Source organism: Oryzias latipes, chromosome 10, assembly GCF_053564925.1.
Source record: "Oryzias latipes strain Hd-rR chromosome 10, Olatipes_Hd-rR_3.1".
Classification (NCBI taxonomy): Eukaryota; Metazoa; Chordata; class Actinopteri; order Beloniformes; family Adrianichthyidae; genus Oryzias; species Oryzias latipes.
This window is the reverse complement of record NC_136246.1, coordinates 30,000,893-30,024,937: the sequence shown is the minus strand read 5'-3', so window position 1 is coordinate 30,024,937 and position 24,045 is coordinate 30,000,893. Positions and strand designations below refer to the sequence as shown.

Below are 24,045 nucleotides of genomic sequence, written 5' to 3'. Positions count from 1 at the left end.
GTCATCTTACAAGCCTTCATTTTCAAGAAAAATAATAAAACTCAAACAATGTTGTAAAATTACCTGGTGCAAGACAACAAACTATTTGAAAACCATGACATTAACTTTGTTTCACATCTGGATTTTTACCTTGGAATTAAAAAGAAAAAAATTCCCTTTGAAACACGGAGTTATGCTTAAAGTCTGAAATTTCATAAATGATTTCACTATAATTTATTTTGAAAGCAGGTAAAAGTTATTTCAAGAGAACAGTCCTTTTTCCTGGCAGCTTTGATAAATTATCTACATCATTTGACTGAACTCTTAGATCTTCTGTTTCTTAAGGTTTGGAAGTTTGTGCACTCTATGTTCAGTTAGAATCTTTGTTCAAACATTGACTTTGTGAACTTTTTGCACCCAATTAGGATCACTTACTGTTATTACACTGAATTATTAGTTAAGACTGATAATAATTCCAATCTGCCAAAACCAAGTCCTTTAGGGATGAAGAAAATTTAGTTTAAAATTTAGTTTCTGAGTATTTCTTTATTCAAAGCCTTGTGAATAAGGGGGAGATGAAAAAATGCGGTTGGAAAGAGCCTGTAGCAGTGGCGTAGGTGCTATAGTCATCAGGCCACAAGCTCCTTGCTCCATCCACTTGCAGACGACTAGATCCACGTACGTCTTTGTTTTCCCCATCAGAGCTGGCATCTGGCTAAAAACTGTACGGCTGGATAGCTCCGTTATTGCTCTCCAAGAATCCGTTTCCGATATTTTGCTGTTACACTGTGATGTCACCACGGGTTCTTATGGGTAAAAAACGCAATGAAAGCTTTGAAAAACAGATCAATAGATGATTGGAGTGAGACTTTAAGTTTGGATCATAAAAGCCATTTGTGTTCAAAAGGCCCTTAGTAGTTTCTTGGATAACTGCATTTGGATCAAGTTGATTTTGTTTTAGACTGACTTTATTTCAGCAGCTGCAGAATTGCACTAATTAAAACCTTATAAGGAAGTTAAAACTAGTGAAAAGCTGGATTAAATCAGAGTTAGAACTACTTTAAGATGTTATTGAAGAAAAAATTATTATTTTTTAAATTTTTTTGAAAAAGTAAGAAAATGAAGTGGGGCGCCTCGCTTTATGCTTTCAAACCTTGGCCTTCATAAAAGAAAACATTGGTGCATTCTAAATGCTCGGTCTGGCAGGAATGAGTTCAGAAATCTTAGTTATGGCTACATCCATCATGCTAACAGAGCTGTGAGACAGATCCGTTGCTCAAAATAGAAAATCTATTCCATTTCATTTTCCATGCTCCTGTCTCGGAGCCTTTTATAACTTAAAAAAACCGTAACCCTTGCAAAACAAATTATGTACAATGCGTCTGAGTCTTAACTACGACAGCCATGTTAATGCCAAATGATGTCCGACGCCTCGGAGACTAGTTTAAGGACAACATAAGGCTGTATATGGCAGGGAAGAGCCCCAAACTTCTAAAACGTGATATAAAGTCCATCTCGATGGCAGAGGCCCAGAGGTGAGGAATACTAACCGAAGCTTTGTCAGCCAGACGGGCTGGTAGAAATATTAAAACCTAAAGCCAAAGGCATGTATCACATGGCATCAATGGCCTTGGCCATGTTTCATCTATCTCAAAGTACAGGAAGTGGTTAATGGCTCTGTAAGATGCCTGAGGTTAAAGGCACAAGAAAACACAATATAAAACAGACAGAGTGAGAGTGTGGCAGCGAGCTGCGAAGGCAGAACACGGTTGTTAAAACCATGAATCACCAAAGCTACACTATATCTGCGTAATGCAATATGTCAAAGATTATTCTCCGGTTTATTTGCACGATGGTTTCATTCACATTCAAAGTGCTTTGCATTAGTTAGAAAGAATCAAAAACCACAATTTCCTTACTAAAGACAAAGTTGAAAATAGTTTTTTGATCAAATGTGGTATGGTTGATTTGTTTTATTGAATACATCCATGACTTTTCTTGACCTTTCATTAAACCCTTTATTTATCAGACCACTGGGGAACTAAACTTGGACTTAATATGTCTGGACTTAAACCAAAAATTCACTAAATTGAACAAGGCCTTAAACATTAAAATAAACACACCTCCTAAATAAATTAATAAAACTTAGGGTGTATTTGGACTAAAAAATCATTTGGCTCAAAGAGAGTCCTGAACCTTGCATTCAGTCTGTCTTCAGACTGGCGTCTACCACACATTTCTGTTTCAAAATAAAGCCTGTAAACAATTCATTGGACAGGAATAATGAGGGCGAGGCAAAGCAATGACAGAAGGAATATTTGGAAGTCCTAAGCTTTGCAATCCATGTTAGGATAGTTCACTTTTTCAAACTGTATGGGTGTATTCAGACTGGATCCTTTGGTCCCGACCGGGTCAGCTTAATTTGGTCCGGATCAAGTCCTGTACCTTGCATTTGGTCTGTATTCAGACTACAGTCACGCTGACTGTTTTGAACCAAAGCTTGTAAATAAAATCATGTGACTAAAAATTTCTTCACTCACTGCTCAGGAAAAACGAGGGCGAGGCAAAGCAACTAGAGACAGAAATTATGGAAGTTATGCGCTTTGCATTCCTTGTCAGGATAGTTCGGCGTGGGGCCGATGGGGCGGCAGCGGCTCAGGTCATTGAGCAGGTCGGCCAATGATTGAAGGATCGGCGATTCGATCCCCGCTCCCCCAGTCAACTGTTGTTGTGTCCTTGGGCAAGACTCTTCCCCCTCCCTGCCTCCAGTGTTGCTCCACTGGTGTGTGAATGCGTTTGAATATCCCGGTAATGGTTAGAGGGGCTTTAGGCGCCTCTGTCAGTCTGCCCCAGGGCAGCTGTGGCTTACATTGACGTGTTCTCCCTACCATGACAAAGATGGATAAAGGTGGAAAGATTTCATGTAATCCATGGACACCAGTGAAGATCACAAATCATTGAAGACAAAAGGTTCAGAGCACTGTCTAGTGGGTCTAGATGACCCAACTCCCAATGTTAAAGTGCCTAGGACAGCACAAGGGTTAAACGTAGAAGCAAAAATACGTTTGAGTAAAAAAAAGGAAAAGCCTTTAAAAAAAAGTGTTCAACTTCTGGAAAATTAATCTTGCAATTCAAAGATTAAATTATCCTTTTTTTCCAGAAATGGTCTGGAGAGGATTAAAGGCCAATTTAAAAGAAGGTTCTGATTAAAATTTAAAAGAGTGTCAGTGTGTGAGTGTTTTCTGGGAGGCTGCAGCAGGTTTTTTCAGGATGAAAGAGAAAAATGAAGTTCTAGTTCTTGAAAAGGAGGACTGTCCCCGATCTACTTATAACACAAACAGCCATGTCTTAAAGTCAATTTTCCGAGCAACAGCCTTTTGCTTTGAAAGACCGGTCTGAAGTGTTGCAACCAGAGTTCTGAAGAGAATTGGTAGAAGAGAACATGTTATGCCTTTTTTCAGTTTATTTGCCTATGGAGGGCTGAAAGAAAATTTTAAAATGAATCGACCGTTTTATTTCTTACAGAGCGATTCATTCGTACTCTGAAAGACTGGTTGTTCAGTGTGGGAATGTGTGTAAATGAGTGAATGTGACTTGTAACTGTAAAGCACTCTGGGCTTTAATGAAGGTAAAAAAGTGTTATGTATAATGTCCAAGAATTACCTAAACTAGAATGTGTAGGTGATCCTTCAGGACCAAGACTTCTCTCTTTTGGAATCAACTTCATACATCAGTTGGGAGGCAGACCCCACCTTTGACGCCTGGGGGACCATGAGTCATGTCTCTGACTGCTAGTTCATAACACCATGCTCCTCTTCCTGCTGCTTTTTATTGTCGCATTTACTTACTCGTCTTTCTTTTGTTTTGTTTTTTATTTCATTCTTGTCCTTTCTGAATTGAACCAGTCAGGTGGAGGCAGTGTGATGGTATGAGTTTTCTTCAGCTTGAAAAACAACGCTTGTCATGATTTGAGGCAGATATCAAGATGATAATTTGTAATCATTGGCAACCTTATATCCCCACCTTCTGGAATCAAACTCAATCCTCTACACCCAAACTACAGTCTATTAGAAACCAACAGCAGAATTTGGAGAGGAAAGAAGAAAAGGAGCAACCAGTAGGCCTGACCTCACTCGTTTGGCTGTGGTGCAGTGGTAAAGTGGTCATCCTTTAATCGGAAGATTGTGTCCAATTGTCGCAGATGCCATCAGTGTGTGAATGGGTGAATAGACTCTGACTGTAACTGCGTTTCCGTTACACATAAGCGTAAAGATGTGAACAATGATTTACAGCAGATACATTCAAACTTATGACACGGCACTAGCGCTCATCCTCAATTATCAAAGGGGATGTCGGCGTCTTTATCAGGACATGGAGTAGCAAACTCCTTACAGGTGGGAGCGGCTACGAATGAAGCCATTTTTGGAAATGTTGGTTAGTGATTTTGCAGAGGACCAATTGATCCAACAACTCCACATGACACGCTCAACTTTTGATGATCTGTGTGATGCTGTGGAACCTCTTGTGGAGGCCGCTGTGCAGCGCCAAAGGTAGCCAGTTCCTACCAAGAAGCGCATTGCCATTGCTATCCGACGTATTTAATTCGAAAAAAGTGTTTCCATTGCAGTTTTGCGAAGTATGTCAATTTCAATACACCTTAATACTACCTCTTCCAAGCGCAAAAAACACTTTTTCAAAAAATACAAGTTTTTTTTAATTGTTGTGTTTACATAAGGCAAATTTTTCTTTTTGCAAAACCAATTTGCGCTGTTTCAAAGGAAATGCAGTTTGTAAAGCACTTTGGCTTTCTAAGACAGTAGTAAAGCGCTAAATAAGTATTTGTCATTTACCATCATGTTTTGTGGCTGTGTATAGTTCTTTTACGCACAACTCATGCTCCTGTGCTAAACTGCCATTATGTCTGCTTCCTTTAGACGCCAATAATCCTATCCATCAAACAACAAAAGATATAGTCACATGCACCTATACGGGTATTGACGCATTCGGGTGCTGCAGGATTTTGGGTTTTCCAGGCCCAGGGTTGTATAGATGGGCATCCGCATCTTAAGAGAAATGCAGGTGTACCTTGCATTTCCCTTGAGGCTTTGTAAAAATTGAACTTTTTTATTGTTGTGCGTGTGGTAAGTCTATCGTGGAGTATTCGTAAGGCTAATGTAGGTTATGACACATGAATGACGCTGTCGTACGGTGAGTTTATGCTACACTCTAGTAAGGTATTGTGGCCATGCCACTCTGAACACGCCGGATCTCGTCGGATCTCGGAACCTAAGCAGGGTCGTTCCTAGTTAGTACTTGGATGGGAGAATACCAGGTACAGAATACCAGGTACTACAAAAACCTCTACTGCCTTGCGGCCATATTCATCCATGGAAAAAGGCTTCAGGAGTAAACCTTGAGGAAAATCCAGAGTTGGAGTCCCTAAGGCAGTTCGACGCTGACCTTCGCTCTGGCAACAGCTGCGACGGTGCCGATAGCCTGTCTTCCATATTACGTTGTTCTGGCTAGTATCCGACCACTCTCGCAACCCTGGAGAGGACACTCCAGCCTCGATTGCGTTACTAACGTGGCAGACGCGAACCAAGACGAGAGGTTATGTCATCCATTGTTAACGAGACCGACGGAGGCCAAAAAAAAAGTAAAGTATGAGTCACATCTGTTCTTCAGGCTAGATTCAGGCTGTCTGCTGGCGAAAAACAGGCAAACCTGCACGGGGCATAAAAGGGAACAGCACTTACGGGCAGGGGGTGAAAAAATAAAAAATCTGTACAACAAGACTGCGTCTCACCCATTTCCCCCTTTATTTACCCCACTGTATTGTATAGGTTTGGCATTTCTCAGCTCTCCTTTTGCTCCTTTAAATTTAAGTTTCCTACAAACGTGGACCTATTTTAACACCTTTCCAACCTTATAAGATAAATTGGCAAAAAGCAACAACATTTTTCACCAAACACAAATGCCCTAGGTTTCTGTGTACGGTCAAATTCTTTTTCTGAGTCTTATGAATGTTTAGATAATTCCAAACAGCCAAACTTTTTTAGAGAGACAAATATCTGACAAACTTTACATACCGGAGTATTTTATTCTTTACGAATGCAATGCTTAAGCTTTATTTCAAAGTTTTCATCATTTTTAAGAGGAATTTTTTAAACCTGTTCTGAATAGAGAATCAACAATTTCAACAATTTTCATGAAAGGAAGAAATAAATAAATGAAATGAAAATGAAAACACACGACTTAAAACGTTAGAAACCAGAATGTCCGTCATCAAGTATTAAACTATTAACAAGGAAAACATTTGCACCTTAAACATCAGCAGTTTATACACTGAACTCTAAATGTCACATTAATCTAATGTTTGAGGCTGGCACGTCATTTTAGACCATCTTAACCATTTTAATCATCAACCTGTCATGATGCACTAGCTAGCAGCAGCTGCCGAAGGTGAAATTGAAGCAATTAGTTTCTGATGAAGTTCCCTCCCATTGTTGTGTCGGTCCCTAAAACCTGGTGGGTGTTCATTGTTGTGACCTTTCACGGCGCACTTTGATCATCTAAGGATTTGCTGAAGAGCTTCAGATCCTGTTTGATGGCTTTGCTTCATCTCTGTATTCAGGTGCAGAATGTTGGTTTTGTTTAGCCTTTGGGAAAATCTGCTTCTGTATTGCACATTTCCTTGTCTACATGAATAAAATAACAGTGGATTGGCATCATGTGCTCTTGTCAGGTTAGTCTAAAGACTTTATTATGATCATGTTTACTTTTCTTTTTCACTGTGCCACAGATTTTTGTGTAATTTTTGTAACAGTGTAAATTTCAATGTAACCTAAAATACATTACACACTTTAAAAAATGACAAATACTTGCATGCTTTATATAAGAAAACCTTCTTTTTTTTTAGAACTGTTAATCAGTTCTCATCAGTTTCTATTTAAGGTTTTCAGATATTTTAAACTGAAAGAATCTGCCATAAATGCATCACTTTAACAGCAGATTTAATGCAAAAACATATTTAAAGTCCCTTCTGATAAAGATTCTTGCTTACTTTATTAAAACCAACTTATTCAATAAACAAATGTAGTGAAACTTTTCTTTTGACAGTTTAAATATGAATCTTTCATACTTCCATTTGGGACAGATTACAGGGCTATGAAGCTTTAATGAGCTGGATCTTTAGATCAGACTGCTTTGGGTTAAACATTAAGTGGAGCGCCTCTGATGTATTTGACTTCTTCCTAAAGAAAACTCTAAAGTCTTCTTGGGGTGTGAGTCAGAGAGGTGCACATTTTTAAGAAACTTCCTAGAAGCCTGAGGGTTGGAGAAACAACTATGCACTGAATCTACCGGAGACAAATGTGATATTAACAATCTAGACTCCCATGAAAGATTAAAACTGTAGTATAACACCGGGATTCTTGACGTACAGAGTAGGGATATTATAAAAATGTATGAAGATAAAGAATTACAAATTTTTGTAATGTCCACGTCTCCTGAAGAGGAGTCGTCAACACAACCAAACTTAATCGTTACACCCCCCCACCGCTAACATTTAGTTGACACTCCAATCCTTGCGCTATCAGTGCTATGCTTTAGATTCACAATTATGTACAAACACATTACACTTAAACAAATAAATAAAACCATCCGATGGCCGCTACATTTACCGACTTTGCATAGGTGTGGAACCATAGACTGTAAAAGAGAACTGGACTGAGCGAGTGTGACATTTCCCATAGAAAATGCCTTACTTCCAGTTCCGCCTTGCAGATGTTACACTGTTGGAGCTAGACAACGTAAGTAAACAGTGATTTGTCCGAGTCGCTCTGAGTCAACATTTCCATGGCAACTACTATAGCCGGTCAGGAGTGAGCATATTCGAAGTCCACACCCCATTCACTGAAAGTGGCTCAGGAGAATCTGTCAGTCAAACATTACAAACATTCAAGGCGGAAGCCAGCGGGCACCACATGCTTTTATTAAGGCATCTGATTGGCCAGTTTATAACTTGAATAACTTCCGCTACAGAAAAAATACAACAAATTAGCTTTACAAAGAATATGTTAAAAAATGTATCAGAGCAAGAGTGGTTATTCTGACCAATAGAATAGCTAAGTGATAGCTGTTTATTTCTCTACAGAAGTCTTTGAAATTTTGCTTTCTTGGAACAAGTGGGTGCTTCCTGTTGGGAACGCGAGAGGGAAGGGCTCACTCCGTCCAGTTCTCATCTACAGTCAATGTGTGGCACCATCAAAACTCCAACATAAAATGTTGGAAATCAAATTGTGTACACTTTACAGGTAACTACAAAAGCAAATAAAGAAGCAGCTGATAACCCAGACTAGAAATAAAAAGTTTGGCTAAAGACAAAGCTGTGTATGCTGAAAATCCACCATACACTGAATTATCATAAAAACAGCTAATTTTCTTGATTTAAAGTAAAACAGAGTTGCATGTTCTGAATGACAAGTACAAAGAAAATTAAAAACTAATTCATTAAGATACTATGCAGGGTTAAAAAAAAAGCATTGAAGGTACTAAACACCCTAAAGCTTTTCCACTTAGAGCTGAAATGTAGAAACAAACAAATTAATCCAAATTAAATTAAATGGATTAATCAAATTCCTTAATCAAGTTTTCTTTAAAGTATTTGGAGCATTATTCTTAGGCACAAAGCAGCTTTTTATTAGAATTTAATTTAGAAATTCATCCATTTATTAATAAAAGTTCCACTTTTAGATGAAATAGTTTTAAAAGGAAATTTCACAAATAAATCCACATCCAACTGAAATAAATAGTAAATTAGGAGTCATACTAAAATATGTTGAGATTTTACAGCATTTTAATCACATTTTTGTCCATTTTCATCACATTAAAATAAATGCTTTGATGTTGTAAAATACTAAAACCTTTTTTTTAAATATTGAAAAAACATCAAAATTCATTATGACAAATGTAGATTAAATTGTTTCCTTTTCTATTTTAAGTACTTTTTAAAACATTTTAAATCCATTTCAAAGCAAATAACTGAACCCTAAATATGTTTTAATTCAATATATGACAATATTTTGACAATATAAAACTGTATTTAATAAATACCTTTACAGGCAAAGATATACGACTCTCTTTTTAATAAAAAGTGCAAACTTTAAGTAATCTCCCTTTAAAGTACTTTAGTTTTCAATGTCAAACATATAAGAAACACATCAGGGAGGAAAAGAATAGTTAGCAGAATCATTATCTGAACAACAGCTTCTTTTAAAACAAAGCAGCTCTATAGTCCGTTCTGCACTCTAAGTGGGGAATTCATCACAGAGATATTATTTTAGTAATGTTCACAGGATAATGCAAGATAATATGTTTGGCACAAAAGTTTCAATTTTCCTGCGAGCTGCTCTGCAGCAAACTGCATGTCCTTGAGGATCCAAAGTTGACTCAAAATACTAAGTGGCTAAAGTTAGTTGTTGTTTTGCTGTTTCATTCTTGTTGATTCCAGATCTTTTAATGACTGGAGATTTAAAATTTCCATCACACCTGAGGGTTAACAATTTTGTTGTTTTTTTCACAGTCGAAACTGTGAAGAATAGAAACTCAGCTTTGGTGCACTGAGGACCGAGCCTCCAACAGCACAGCAGCACCAGACCAGAGCATTCATTTAGATTTTCATCTCCATCCACTTGAACAGATTTTACGCTTCAAGTCATTTTTCATATCAACAGCTGTTCATTATGAGCTACTAGAAGCAGAACTACAGTATGTTTACCAGCTAAGACGTAAATAATTTGACTCGGAGTGTATTCAGACTAGAAAAGTCTGTTGAGTGAGGGCCAAGGCAACAAGAGGAAGAATAATGGAAGTCCTAAGCTTTGCAATCCTTATCGGAATAGTTCATTTGTTCAAATGTTATATTTCATTGACTGCTCATAAATGTCTGTGTCAACATCGAGTACTACAGGTTTTACTTGTTACTTTGGTACGGCGGGGGCAATGATGCAAGGGGGCTACTGAGGAGACAACGGCTAAGAAGGTTCGCTCATTCATGACATAAGGAAGATGGTTGTCACGATAAAAGTGGTTTTGATGAGCTTCAATTAATCCGACAACATTTTAATGAGTTGGTGTGTCTCATCGCCATGGTTGCCTACTTCCTCCTCTGTTTACATCCCATAATGCTCGGCCACGGTGGCCGTTTTGGTCCAGCTGATATTGATCCTATTGCATGTATTTAGGCACCCAGAGTTTCCAATAGTTTTTCCTCCTGGACATGTAGGAAAACATGGAGGAATTAATGTTGTTTTTTTTTGAAAAGCAAGAAAAAGGTATTTTTACACTAGTGGAACTTTAATTTTCTGCTTATTTATATTCTATATCAATGACAAACTCTTTCCAAAAAATGTGAATATCATGGAAAAGTGTATATATGTCCATAATCCCCTTCAAATAGAAATGGAACCTCATTAGAATGTAGATTCAGGGATCATTGTATAATTGATATCAAGTATTTGTTTTGTTTTTTACATAAATTGGGCTTCCAACTCGTAATACCCACAAAAACAGAATTTCAAAGAATACTTTGAAAAGGGTCTTTATATCTAAAAGAAAATAAACTTTCTCAACCCCTTCATGCCTCACCCGTTTCTCAATTATATATCAAAATATTCATTTTTTGTTCAATGGTAAGTAAAGTGAAGTCTAGGGTTTAATGCTGTGAATTAGCGATGTGAAGGGTTAAAAAAAAGGAAAACAAGATGTATACCACACAGAAGGCAAAAAGAGCAAAGATGTTTATCCTTGTTTCCCCTTAAATGACTCGGCTAACATGAAGGGAGGTGCCCATTCAGCGTATCGCCTGAAACCTAAACTCGGAACCCGAGACAGAACTCTGAGGCAGAACTGAATCAAGATGAGGCCACCGGGGACACGAGGTCTCAACTTTTCAGTCAGCAGACAGAATACAGAGGATTTTTTTTCTCCCACCTTTCTGGTACTCGGGCGTGCTGTCCTTGAGCAGGCAGCTGAGCTGGTGGCCATTAAGATGCAGGAAGCGCAGCTGCTCCCGGAGAGAGGATTCCTCCAAAACGCCGGGGATGACATGGCCCACGCTGTTCTGAGAGATGGGTAAGCCGAGTCCCAGAGCCAGCGTCGGTGTCAGGTCAACCTGCTCCACCACGCCAGGCTTCTCCATCTCCGCTTAAAGACAGAAACACACGACTGTGACAATCACAGACTCTTCTGTTTGATGAAATTATGACAAATGAACTGACTTGCACTTCAGCTTTTCCCATTCTTAGTAATTACAAAGTTTGATGTGATATTATGTAAATTATTTTTTTTTATCACGGCTCATATTGTAAGAATAGTCAAAAGGTCTGCATGAAGATGGATTTTTTTTTTATATAAAACTGCAGTTTCAGTGAAATAAACATCAAAAACTAATTCGAAATAAGGTTATTATATCTCCAACAAAGCACATATTTACTTTGAACAGAGAAAAATACATTTATTCTTGCAGTTAGGCAAATATTGCCTCCAAGAGACGGCAACATTTTCAGTTTACACTTGTAATTTCCTGTTAACATAATGTGTTTATCTCCAAGCATTTCTTCAAGATAAATGTGAAAAAAGCTGCTTATTCTCTTGAGGACAGCAGCGAACTGTCCCACAGCTTTCAATTATGAGGAAGTCAGTTACAATATGACGCAAATTTGATGGTGCATGGAGCTGTATTCCCAGGAGCTGCAGCATCTCATTACTCCTGCTTCCTCCTCAGCGCAGTCATGCTGCAGACACAAGAGTACAGCAGAATGAGGAGGAAAGCCTCCACTATCTACTCCAGTGTTCATGCATTTAAGGAGAGCAAATAAGTGACCAAAAAAAAAGAAAAGTCAAACAATATTGGGAAATTTAACCTAAAATGTTTTTTCAAATCACTCAAATCATTGTTCTTCTACTACCCCCCTTGGAGAGGACTGCAGAACAAAAGCAGCGTCAGATAAAATATAAATGAAATCATTCATCATCAAACGATTTATGTTTTTCTTTTTCCAGAGCGCATTTGCTGTCGGGCGTTTCTTGCTTCCTGTAGAATGCTCCCTAAGATGGGGGTGAGAGGGGAGGGGGGTCCTCTCACCAGCAGTGTATGAGTGAAATTTTTAGGTTATAATAATGAATTCTACTGGAGAAGAAGCATTTTGAACAAAGAAGAACAGAGCTCAAAAGCAGCAGCAAGTAAAGCAGACTAAAAACTGGACAAATCCCTGAGCCGAGTCCTAATTTGGGTAATTGGATCCCCTGGATCAAGATGAGGGTTTTTTTCGATTTAGTAATCAAAGGAGACAAGGACAAAATTAAGCCTTTGGCAACTACAAATCTACACCAAGCATGTTATGGTCTTAAAAAAGGAAGCACAGGTGAGTGGATTTATCTGCTCCTCTCATACCTGCACACAGTTCAGAGCAGAACCTAATCTGCTCCCAACAAACCAGCTGCAATCTGGCTGAACAGATGTGTGCTGAGCGTTAAACACGGAATCAGAGGTGAGAAAACTTACAAAGGTTTTTTTATATGAACCAACGTACACAGAAGCTGTACATTTACACAAAATGCAATTCATTCAAATCCCTTTTGACATCATCCATTTCCATTATCTTCTCTATGAAATTCATTCCTAGCGTTTTTAGGCGGAGAACATCTTTCCTGATGTTTTTAAGGTAATAATTTATTATTTTATCAATAAAAGTTAAGTTAATGTCACATGTAATTTGGAAAAGTGTTTTTATTAGTTACAAAAATGGTTTTGGAGGGAAATGTGACAAATATCTTCTTGAGTTGTGTTGAATCAAACAGACAGACCAATAGCTGCCATTCTATATCTTCCGAAATGGAGCTTTTAGAAAGAACCAATCAAATGACATAGTAAGGCGCATGTGATCAACAGCATGAACTAATTAAACGAGAAGCAGAGCTCTCCTTTGATGACCTTTTTCTCCAAAATGGATCATAAATAGTTACAACTGAAACGGTGAAAGGAGAAATCCTTTTTCTAGCTTCATTCTCATGACAACAAACCTGCGCCTCAGGAATTCAACAAGATTTTACGTTGGCTCTCGTTTTCTTAACAAATGCAGGAAATGGATAGTAGAACTAAAGTTCATACATTTTTTTAGAGGGTACCTTAAAAAACATATGACCAAAAAGATATCACAGCATATCAAGAAACATTGCTCTTATAAATGTTCACAAGACAAAATGTGGAATAAAACTTTCTATCTTAATGAAATAGAATGATTTCTAATTGGCTGCTAAACAAAACAATGTGTCTTGCAGCACAAACAATGATAATGAGGTTTGCCTTGATATTAATATTGTAACACTATAAAACTATTTTCTTAAAGAGTTCATTGTTATGTTACCACACGCTTAAAACATTTCTAAACACTTCAGAGAGTTTTCCAACAGAAAAGATCATTTTGAAGCATCTTTAGGAGTTTCGAGCTCCTGTATGCACCCAGAATTTCACTAAAGAAGACTTAAGGAAAGCACTGCATGTAGTTGCTATTCTACTGCAGTTATATTTCAGATCTATACAGCTTTTAGTGAGCTTTCACACCCCTAAGTAGCACAAAATACACCCCATTGTTTTTGTTTCTTCATTCTGTTCAGACACTCTCCTCTCCCTTTTCTACAGTCTTCTCAGAAGTCCACAGAAGGAAAAATACTTTAAGCATCTGAAAATGGAAAACAGAATAATAATAACAATAAAATAAACAACTAACTTTACAGCAAGAAGATTCAGTTAAAGGGTGGAGCAGGGGAGCCTTTATTTTCCACACACGTTTATTTTTACCATCCGGATGAATACTCGATTTTGATTGGCCGCTGGGTGTGGATTAAAAAGTGATAATCCACAGTGATAATGCATGTCTAAAAAAGAAGGTCCGGTCACATAGCTTACATGTTCTATATCACTTCGCTGACTTCTTTAAAACAAACTTTAGCTTCATTTAACCCATCGTGACATTCAGCATAGATATAGCTTTCCTTTGCTGCTGCGGTTGAGGTCGGTGCCGGCTAAGCGGCATTATCACATGAACATGACAACACGCCACACCACGCAACAAATAGTCAGCTTTTTGTAAAAAAAAAAACAATCTAAACCGAAAAAATAACAATTACTAAAAACTAGGGGTGTCCATCGGCAAGAGTCTGGCAATAAAATGCGTATCCCGATACCCGTCCAACAATATTATACATATCACAATACTGTACTAGAACCCTTTCTCTTTTTTTTAAGAGTATGAATTGGGAAAAACTCTGCCTGGATATTAATACGCCTTCCATTTTAATAAAATGATCAAATTCATTTTATTTAATTATCACAATGTTAAGCCCTGTATCTCATTTACAAGTTGCTTTTACCCTAGAAAATTCATAGTGCTTTTATTTTGCTTAAAATAAAATTGTTCTTAAAGGGAACAGTCAACATTGTCTGATTTCCACAACCAAATATTTTTCAGTATAAGAAAAATAAATAGAATGAATGTGCCTTAACCAATTAGGTTGTAAACGTATGTTTGAGGAAATAATGTTGTTTATTTGCAATATTGCTTAATGTACCTTCTCCAGCATTTTTAAACGGTTCTGGAGCCTGAATGGTGCTTCAAAAATAATGCACTTCGCGGGGCAACCGAAGGACGGTTCAGGCTTCCACGGCGTGCGTTAAAAAGTGATAATGCGCACTTCGTCTGCCATTAACCCTTACTTATTTAACATTTGCACCTGACTTTGTCCAGAAATACCAGCTTAATTAAGCACTGTAGCACGAAGGCGGTTGGTAAAAATCTCCCTTAGATGGTGGACATTTGCTATCATTTTTCTCACTAATTATTATTTTGAAAATAGTGATAATTCTAAATTATAACTTGGATATGTTAAAACACTTTTAATGCTCAGTGCTTAAGTGTTGGTCACAGGTTAAAATATTTAGTAACAACAAAACAGCCAGATAATGTGATCAAAGCGAAGATAAAGATGCATAAAAGATGTAAATTATCTCGTGGATGTGCAGCTTACATCATTTTGGATGATGCAGAACATGGCAATGGTACTAAAGTTTTAAAAGCTGTGGGTAAAAGCATCTCCAAGCTAAAGCTCCTCTTCAAAAGTTATACATTTCACAATCGAGCTTTGCTAGTGTGCACGTGAATAGTCTATTTAAAAACTTCTCTGCAAGAGTGGTCTTTAAATAAAACAGGCTGATACAGAAACAATTTGCGCATTTGCACGTTCACAGGCGGCCTCATTCAACATATTTCTGCACACTAGCAGAGATTTGCAGAGATGACACTGTTCCTCGCACTGAGACCCACACTACGGATGATGTGAGATTAACCCATTCAGGCTCCATCCAACATGGAGATAATGCAGCTCGGACTTATTAAAGGGAAGAAAAAAAAATGACCATAGTGTCTGTTTGGCAGTTATTTTCTATGATTTTCAAACCATTGTATTTTACCTTTTCTTTTGAAGATCGGACTTATGAGCACCAGAGGTGTGTTGATTTCTGGTTCCGAAGAGCCTCCGTGGCTGCCGGTCTCTGACATGCCGTGGTCTCCACACAGAACCAGTAAGTAGGGCAAAGACCCATCCGCCTCCTGAGGAAACCAACAACAGTTTAGAGGACTCCTCACTCGAAAGATCAACCTTCAGGCACATGCCTAAAAGTATTTGGTATAATAAAGCATGTCTTTGATTTTTTCTTTTCGTTTATCGGGTTATTGGTGTTACTACAAGCATACCTTTGTCAGGAAGTGACATTAGAAAGAGCAAAAATGTGGTAAAATGAAGATATCAAAGAGACAAAAAAGTGAACCCAACAGTTTTTACAGAACGTTTGAAGACCCAATCTGTTCAAAATCGTGTTTTGGGTGTTTTTAGCTTATTTTTCTGACATGTTTCTGATGATGTAGACCATATATTGACAAAAATAATCATTAAACTGCATTTCAGAATATTTATTTATTCAAGTTGTTGTGAATCAGCAGCAAACAAAAAAGAAAATGCAGACCCCCATGTCAGCCGCTTCACTCTGCCGCAAACCGCCCCAATGCATGCTGGAGGTTCTGGTTCAATGACGCCAATAGGACAACATCATCGGCAGAGAGGAACTGCTGTGGTCCCCAAACCAGACCCCCTCTAGTCCCTGGCTAGAAATTCTGTCCATAAAAATTATAAAAAGAACAGATGATAGAAGGCAGGCCTGCACCGGGACCAGGTCCGACTTACTGCTGGCTGTGCGAACAAAGCTCCTGCTCTGATCAGAGGCCGGATAGCCCTCAGTAAGTCTCTCCAGACCCCAAACTTACAGAGCACCCCCCCCCCCCCCCACAGGTGACGCTGTCGAATGCCTTCTCCTTAAAAGCACACCATTTGTATTTCTTAAATCAACTGGTGTAGTTTCTTCTGGTTACATTTTATTGAACTGTAATACAACATTGTCCAAAACTGTATATTATGTGTATATCTACGGCTATTTGAGTCACTTCAGTGTGCTAAAGAAATGTAGAACAAATAAAGCTGCCTTGCCTTAATGTTAAAGCCAAAGTTCTTCAGTCTAAAGCTACGCTCACACCTAGCTCGGAAACGCGCGTTCAGGCAACCACTTCCAATGAAAATTCAATGTAAACTTGCGTATTTGCCCATTTCGGGCTTCCGCGTTCAAAACTCTCATTTTACTAGATGCTGCACAAGTTTTTGGGCTCTGCCTACAAAACGCACGACCATTGAACGTTGAACTTCGACCAATCAAGGATTCAGATTTAGTAGGGACGTATGGTAGCGCCTTGTTCAAACAAGGAAGTGCCATGAAGGAGATATTAATCATTGGGGTTTGAATGCGGTTGGAATTATATGACACCAAGTCTTTCAAATATGGAAATAGAGCTGTAAAAGAAAAAGCCTGGAGGAAGATTCACAAGATTTGCACCGCTTTGACATTTTACACAAAATCTCTTCCAACTGTGCGTACATGCACTAGCAACAGTCCAGTACGAACAATAAAAGCGGTCAAGAATGCTTGGTCAGCACGTTCTTGAACGCGCATTACATGCCCGTGTGTACGCAGCTTAACCAGCAATGCAGTTTACACAAACACAGAAATATCTTTTTTTTTTTCAGAACATAACATTTCTCATATTTTCAACAACAATCAAAGGAATTGTGGGTTGCAGGTCTAAGCATTTCCTGCTTTAGGAACCACATACAGCAAACCATCCTGCTCAGAGAAAAAAAAAAGCTTCAAGCCAAGGCTGCCGGGTTAATTGGTTTGCTGCAGAGATTTTATAGTAATATGCTTGTGACATTCAACAGCAGCACAGAAGGCCACGAAAACATTATTTTTATGAATGAAAATTGAAAAAGTTCCTTCCCTTAAGTGATTCTGTTTGATCTAATCACAAGGACCCTTCCTTTGACAAGGTTTCGTGGGAGTCACAGCAGAGGAGGCGGGTTCAAATACATAACCACGGAGCAACAAAACAAAGGACACATCCTTGCACTGATTAAATTACTGGGAAAAGTCAACTCCAGTGTTGTGTTGATCAAACAGAAGAATCAAAATGCCAAACACTTAAAGATGCTTTTTTTAAGAACGGAAAGCATCTTCCATCAAGCAAACATAAATACCTTGAGAAAGTTTGAAAAGTATTGATGAAGTTTGCTTTTGTGATTGGACGCAACGGCAAATAATTTGTCAGTTTTATTTCAACTGAAAATGTCAAGACTGATTTATTTCAATCCTTGTAAGTCCACACATTATGCACAGGACACACAGAACCAACCAAAAACCAAACACGGCCACAGCCGTAACACCGGTAAATTGAGAGCTTTGCTTTTAGCTCAGCTCTCTCTTCACCACAATGGAACGGTACAGCGACCGCATGATTACGGACACTGCGCCGATCTTCCTGTCAACCTCATGCTCGGATCTTCCCTCACTCGTGAACAAGACCCAAGGTAAACTCCTCCACCCGGGGTAAGGACACTCCACCCACCGAGAGATGGCAACTCTCAACTCTCATTTGACTGATGAGTCAAAATGTGAAATATTTGACTGTAGTAGAATGCAGTTTGTTTGTTGAAGGGCTGGAAAGAAGAACAATAATGAGCGTCTGCAGACAATAGTGATTCACGGTGGAGGTACTTTGACTGGTTGGGGCTGTTTATCTGCAAATGGAGATTTGATCAGAACCATCCAAAAACTGGCGACCTATTCAGGGTGTACCTCGTCTTTGCCCAACAGTAGCTGGGTTGACTTCAGCAACCCTGTAATTCAGTCGGTTCCATGGATGGATGAATGGATTGAGATTTGACCAGGATTAATAGTGCTCCCAATGCCAAGGAAAATATCGCAAATACCTAACCATCATGCAACACCATCAGGTATATTATTGACCCCTTTTTTTTTTCTACATTGGGACAATAGCCGCGTTTACATGGGCAGAATATCTTGATCGGATCAATGGTCGGGTTAAAATTCACCCGTGCACATGGGATCAGAAAACCTTTTTCCGATTAGAAGAAACGTTCACATGGGTCACACTTTCGGTTGGAATAAATTTTGGGCATGCGTAGTAGTGTCGAAAATACCGGAAGCAAAATGTGTCCCGTTGTAAACAAACCTTTGCTGTCACATATATTTATGCAGCAGCTCGGTAAAAGAGGCGGTCTTCCAAACGGGTTTTTATTAATGTTATGAATATTATGAAGTGCCTGTTCGCTCATCATTTTATATTTAATCCGTGTGGTCAGTGCTTTTTTTGTGGAAGAACGGAGCTGAAGAAGAACCCAGTGTTAGGGCAGGCTAACACGCGCTAACAACTTTAGCCTTTTGATGGACACAAAATCCAGGACCATGCGGGAAACGCTGCAATTTGCAGCTTGGCTGCACGTAAATGTCTGGGAATAACATCAGCCTTTATTTTGTCGGGGCACAACTTTCAACGAAACATAGCACCCTCCCCTCAAACACATTAATAAATGCGGTTGCTCTGCTCAGAGAGGTTCACTCGGTCCACTGGCACTGGAGCCCGAACGCAGAGCTCCAGTGCCGGGTCCAGACGTCAGTGGACACGCATCCTCCCCGCATCTCCCTCGTGAGGGGGTGAAAGAAAGGGGAGAGCCAGCGGGGCGAGAGCAGAGTGGCGCTTTTCACGGGGCGTCCGCAGAGCAGCTGGTCGGTCCCGTATGAGCTCCAAAGCTTTCTCTCAGCGAAACACCATCTATGCTGACGTAAACCAGAGCAGAAGTGACACACGATCGGAATGAACCGTTTACATGACCAACGATCGGATAAACGATCGGTATAACCCACCTATCTCGATCGGAAAGAAATTCTGATCCGGACGAGTCTGATCGGGGCAGAGTATTCCGACCGGCACGTTTACATGACGCATTTTCTTTCCGATCAGGCGTTCATTCCGATTACTTTTGCCCATGTAAACGCGGCTAATGACCCCGAACATACAACCAAATGCCGTAAGAACTAACTTCAATTGAAGAGATGGCATGACCCCCACTGAGCCCTGAACATCTGTGGTTAGTGCTTCAAAATGTTTGTATTCAAGCTACCTACCCAGTTCCTTCAAAAACAGTGAGCAAGTAGACATAAAAGAACTGATGCTGGTGTGAAGGCAAAGGGTGGAAACCAAATATTGATGGGATTTCTTCATTCACTGCATTCTTTGGATGGATAAAAATAACTGAATAAGACTCTTTGCTTACAGCACTTTTTCCACATCTACTCATTAATGTAAATTAATTACACTTTTCAAAAATCTGAACTCAGATGAGCTGTGGTAAATCTTACTCGGCATAGAAAGAGGGAAAAGACAATCCTGTGTCCTACATTTCACCCAAAAACATTCGAGCCAAGCACCACTTAGCGCCACACAGAGTACCTCTGCCCTCCTTACAATAACTCAGAGTTAACTCCTTTTTCAGAGGATAAAAGCATGAAGGCAGGCCACATTGGGAGACTTCCTTCACTTCATACCAAGCCTTTCTTTCAAGCAGCAGACAGTGCTGAGTAAGATAGAAGAATGTGTTCTTCAAGAACAAGCAGTGGAAAAAAAAACACAATGGAAAGTGATTTCCATTTCACAGTCACTGATTCCAACCAAAGGCAGGCAGGCTGTCAATGAAAAGCTAGATGAATAAATCCACTCAAAATGAATTTATGTTTAAATCATTGAATGTTTTGTTATTAAAGTAAAAAAAATAAACTGTGTCCATTTGCTACTTTTGCTTGTGCAGTTTGGAGCAGTTGTGAGTTCTTAAGAAATTATATACAAAAAAACAGAAGGAACAAGTGTTCTCGGCTTTGATACAATTAAACTAAAAAGGACATTCAGGTCTCAATCAAACAGGCGGTTGATTAAATCCTGCACACTTTATTATAGCAGGATGGACCTCGTTTGTAATTTCTTCAAGATGCAGCAGTTTGAGAAGCGACTCAAACATCTTGACACAACCAGATCCAACCTTTCCACAGCATGAATGTTGTTTCTGCAGAGCTTCTATGACCTTAACAAAAACCTGAGAGAGCCTGGTTTATATTTAGGTCATAGGGATTAGGAACAAAGAGGCGCACAAGTCACTTCAGTCAGATTATACACCACATTACAGCTAGTGGAACTGCAGATTCCCAAAATGCACTGCAGCTCCAAGACAGCAGGAATTGGCAAAACCAAATTATTGAGATCTGGAGAAACGCTGAAGCAGAATCTGATAAGAATGTTGGATCATTTAAAATGAGTTTACAATAATGAAAGAAGAAATGAATATGTAAACCTAACAGTTGGTAAATGTCTGAGTCTATGCACCAAAAGGAAAAAATATTCATAATAAAGGGCTTTCAGTAATAACGCTGACAAATATTTATTTTGTCATCTGAACATCTGAATTTCAATTGAATTGAATTTCAGTCAATGTAAAGGAACATATGTGCGCATTTCGAGCTTCCACATATAAAACTCTACATGTTGGTACGCAATGCGTCCAATCATAGACTTTTCTTTGAAAGCGGTCAGTTCCGAGTGTGAACTAGGGGAGTGATGATAACCGCAACACCACGGTGATGAGGTCATCACTGCACGTTTTTTGTTTTTTTTGTTTTTTTATAGTTCTGCATATGGTGCGTGATTGGAACTATAATAAACACATTAAACACATTCATCTTTCCTGATAATTTACTTTTTCTGCTAGTCCTGTGTTCAGACTTCAAGGGCTTCTGGGAGAAACCTTTTATTACTGTTCTCCTTCACTGCCTCTACACTGCACGCGCTCCCTCTTCTTACACACACGCGCAAGGTTTCAGCAGCACACACACACATCCTCATTCTACAACAGAAGTTTCCATCTCGTGAGGAAATACGACAAATTAACTGCGTTCTAATTATTCATTTCCATTGTATTCTTGAGTGCGCGACACGGTTGCCCGCCGGAGGAATTTTTGTTGGGGTTTTTTATTTTTACTGTTCTCCTTCACTCTGTAACACCAAACATGAACGCGCACTGTTAGAGTGCGATAAATATCACTACATGTTTTGTTTGTGAACAAAATGTGCAGCGCAAATCTACGTGTCTGTATAAGCAAAGGCGGAGCCTCCTGCCCAGCGTTCTTCATGGGTGTCAGGCTTCATGGCTACCGGAAAGGTAACAAAGTGTCTGCAGTCTGTTTATTACTGGGCAATATATAAAATTCTGAGAAGATGTCTGTACCAGAGAGCACAGGTGAAACTCGCGTGCAGCTTGAGAACGGTTCACTGCAGAAAAATCAATATGCACCCCCAACACACTTGTGTGCCCTCCTTCCTCCTACACACGCAGCGCACTGACACACATACACACAGTCATTCTACAACACCTTTATAGTTAGTTCATTAGTTAGATAGGTAGTTGTTACTGTTATTTGTTAATAAAGAATACTGGGTTGTAATTGTATTCATTTGCGACGTGGCCGCCGGGGGATTTTGTGTTTGGTAGTGGTGGGGGGTAACAGTGACACTGCGCCCCCTGCTGGTTCATTGCAGCGGTGATCAAAAATCCCACACAGTCACAGCTCTAGTGGGAACGTAGCATAAGACTTTACTGCCTCCACAGTAACTCTAAAACTTGTTTGCAACACGCTACATGTTAGCCATGCAACCATAACAGTCCCTGTAACTCACAATTTTGTTTGCAACACGTGAAAAAGCAGACTGATGCCGCTAAAACAAACGTTGCTGTGACTACGCCATCTCCCAACCTTGTTAGTAAAACGTAAAAATAAACTAAAAACCAATTCCCACACCGCTACACGTTAGCCGTGACAGCGTATTGACAATAACACCCAACCTTGCTTTGCAACTCGAAAAAAAAGTTGGCTAACATTTTAACAGAACGCCATGTACCCCTCAGAATTGCTTTAACATTATTACGAACAAACAGAATTAAACCATCTATAAGGCAATCAGGATTATAAGGCACATTTTGTTTTGTTCAAATTTGGTAGTAAAAGCTGGGGGGGGTCCTTTTCAAAACAATGAATGCCAACCGGTTGAAAAAAAATAAATAACTGCTGTCCGTGTCTTTCATATATCGGAACAGAGCTTAGAGAGAAAAGGTCTAGAGCAAGATTCACGAGATTTGCAACAAGCACCTACCAACTGTCAGTACATGCACTAGTATCAGGTAGCAACAGTCCTGTGTGAACATCGAGTGTTCAAAAACCGCAGTGTACCTTGCTTAGAGCTACGTACACATCAATCTTGTGTAGTGCATTTAAGAAAACGCTGAACGAGGAATGTTCTTACAATCAGCCAGGCCCGTTTCCAAGCCCGGTGTGAACATACCATTACTGGCTGACAGACTTTTCTCTGACTCTTTAGTCTAGCTTAATGTGCCTTATAGTTCAGTGCATCTTATATATGATGCAAATTCAAAAATAGACAATTGATTGACAGCGCACCTTATAATACGGTGTGCCCTAATGTGCGGAAAATATGATAAGCTAGAAACTGGTAGATAAAACTAATGTCTCTGAATCAATCTTAATCAAATTAAAATGTAGACAAGTGTAGCTACGGCCAATAGATCATTTATCCTTATTCGACTCAAAAAAGATACTTTACCATATGGTTATGGCCAACTCCAGTAAATTTAGTCAAGAATTTCTAAACAGCACTAAATAATATTCAGCTGTATGATGGATGACTGGAGATATTCTGGTCTCAGCCAAGGATATCTGTGTGAAACTCCATGAGACTAAGGCAAAAAAAAGAAGGAAGGAGAATAAGAAGTACCTGTATATAACTTCAAAAGTGTGCAAATGTTTCTGGGATGTGAGATTTGGGAAAGGAATAAACAGATCAGCAGGGAGTGACAAAAAAGTAAAAGAAAAAGCTGCCTGCTTTATGCTTTGATTTCTAGAGGGATTTAAGAGAGCAAGGTTTGGCTGGGTAGCAGCTAGAATGCTAAATTTGCACTACAAACATTGAATATTCTTGTTCTGCCACTTTACGAAGACCTACAATATTATCGTCTTTCATTCAGAATGAACATCTGCATCCTCAAAGAACACATACAGCTGGAGTAATCAGCCAAGAATTATTGAGATGCTAACAACTGATGGGAAGAGAATAACTAAATCTGCAGAAGCTTTCATACTTCAACCAAGGATCTGTGTTTATTTGTTTATGCGGTGTCCAACAGCTGTTGACAAAAGCTCTAAGAGATTCACAAGCTTCCTCCCTAAACAGCTTCAGTCTGCAAGGGCGATAAAAAGCGAATTATATCCAGTCAAATATGATTTGAACTATGTAAAATGACCACAAGGCAAAAAAATGCTTATTTTTCAAGTGGCATATCATTAGACAACTACCCAAACAGTTGCTTAATATTTTATAGCTTTCCAAACTGCTTGCATCAGCTTCACGGATACAGCTGACACAATCCGATAGGGAAGCATCTCAGGTGGATGGGTTCATTTATTATTCCCATGATTCCCTATCCCCC

At 39.1% G+C, this 24,045-nt stretch overlaps 1 protein-coding gene across 4 annotated transcripts in view; it reads right to left on the bottom strand.

Annotated features, from left to right (window-relative positions):
• The window catches only part of pigg (phosphatidylinositol glycan anchor biosynthesis class G (EMM blood group)), a 128,054-nt gene that overhangs the window by 89,596 nt on the left and 14,413 nt on the right, over nt 1–24,045 (bottom strand). For all 4 annotated transcript variants that reach the window (XM_078953735.1, XM_011480497.4, XM_078953737.1 and 1 more), the window contains 2 exons: nt 15,509–15,647; nt 10,972–11,184 (listed from right to left, as the gene is read on the bottom strand). In XM_078953735.1, coding sequence (XP_078809861.1) covers nt 10,972–11,184; nt 15,509–15,647 — 352 coding nt within the window. The remainder of the gene's footprint in view (nt 1–10,971; nt 11,185–15,508; nt 15,648–24,045) is intronic.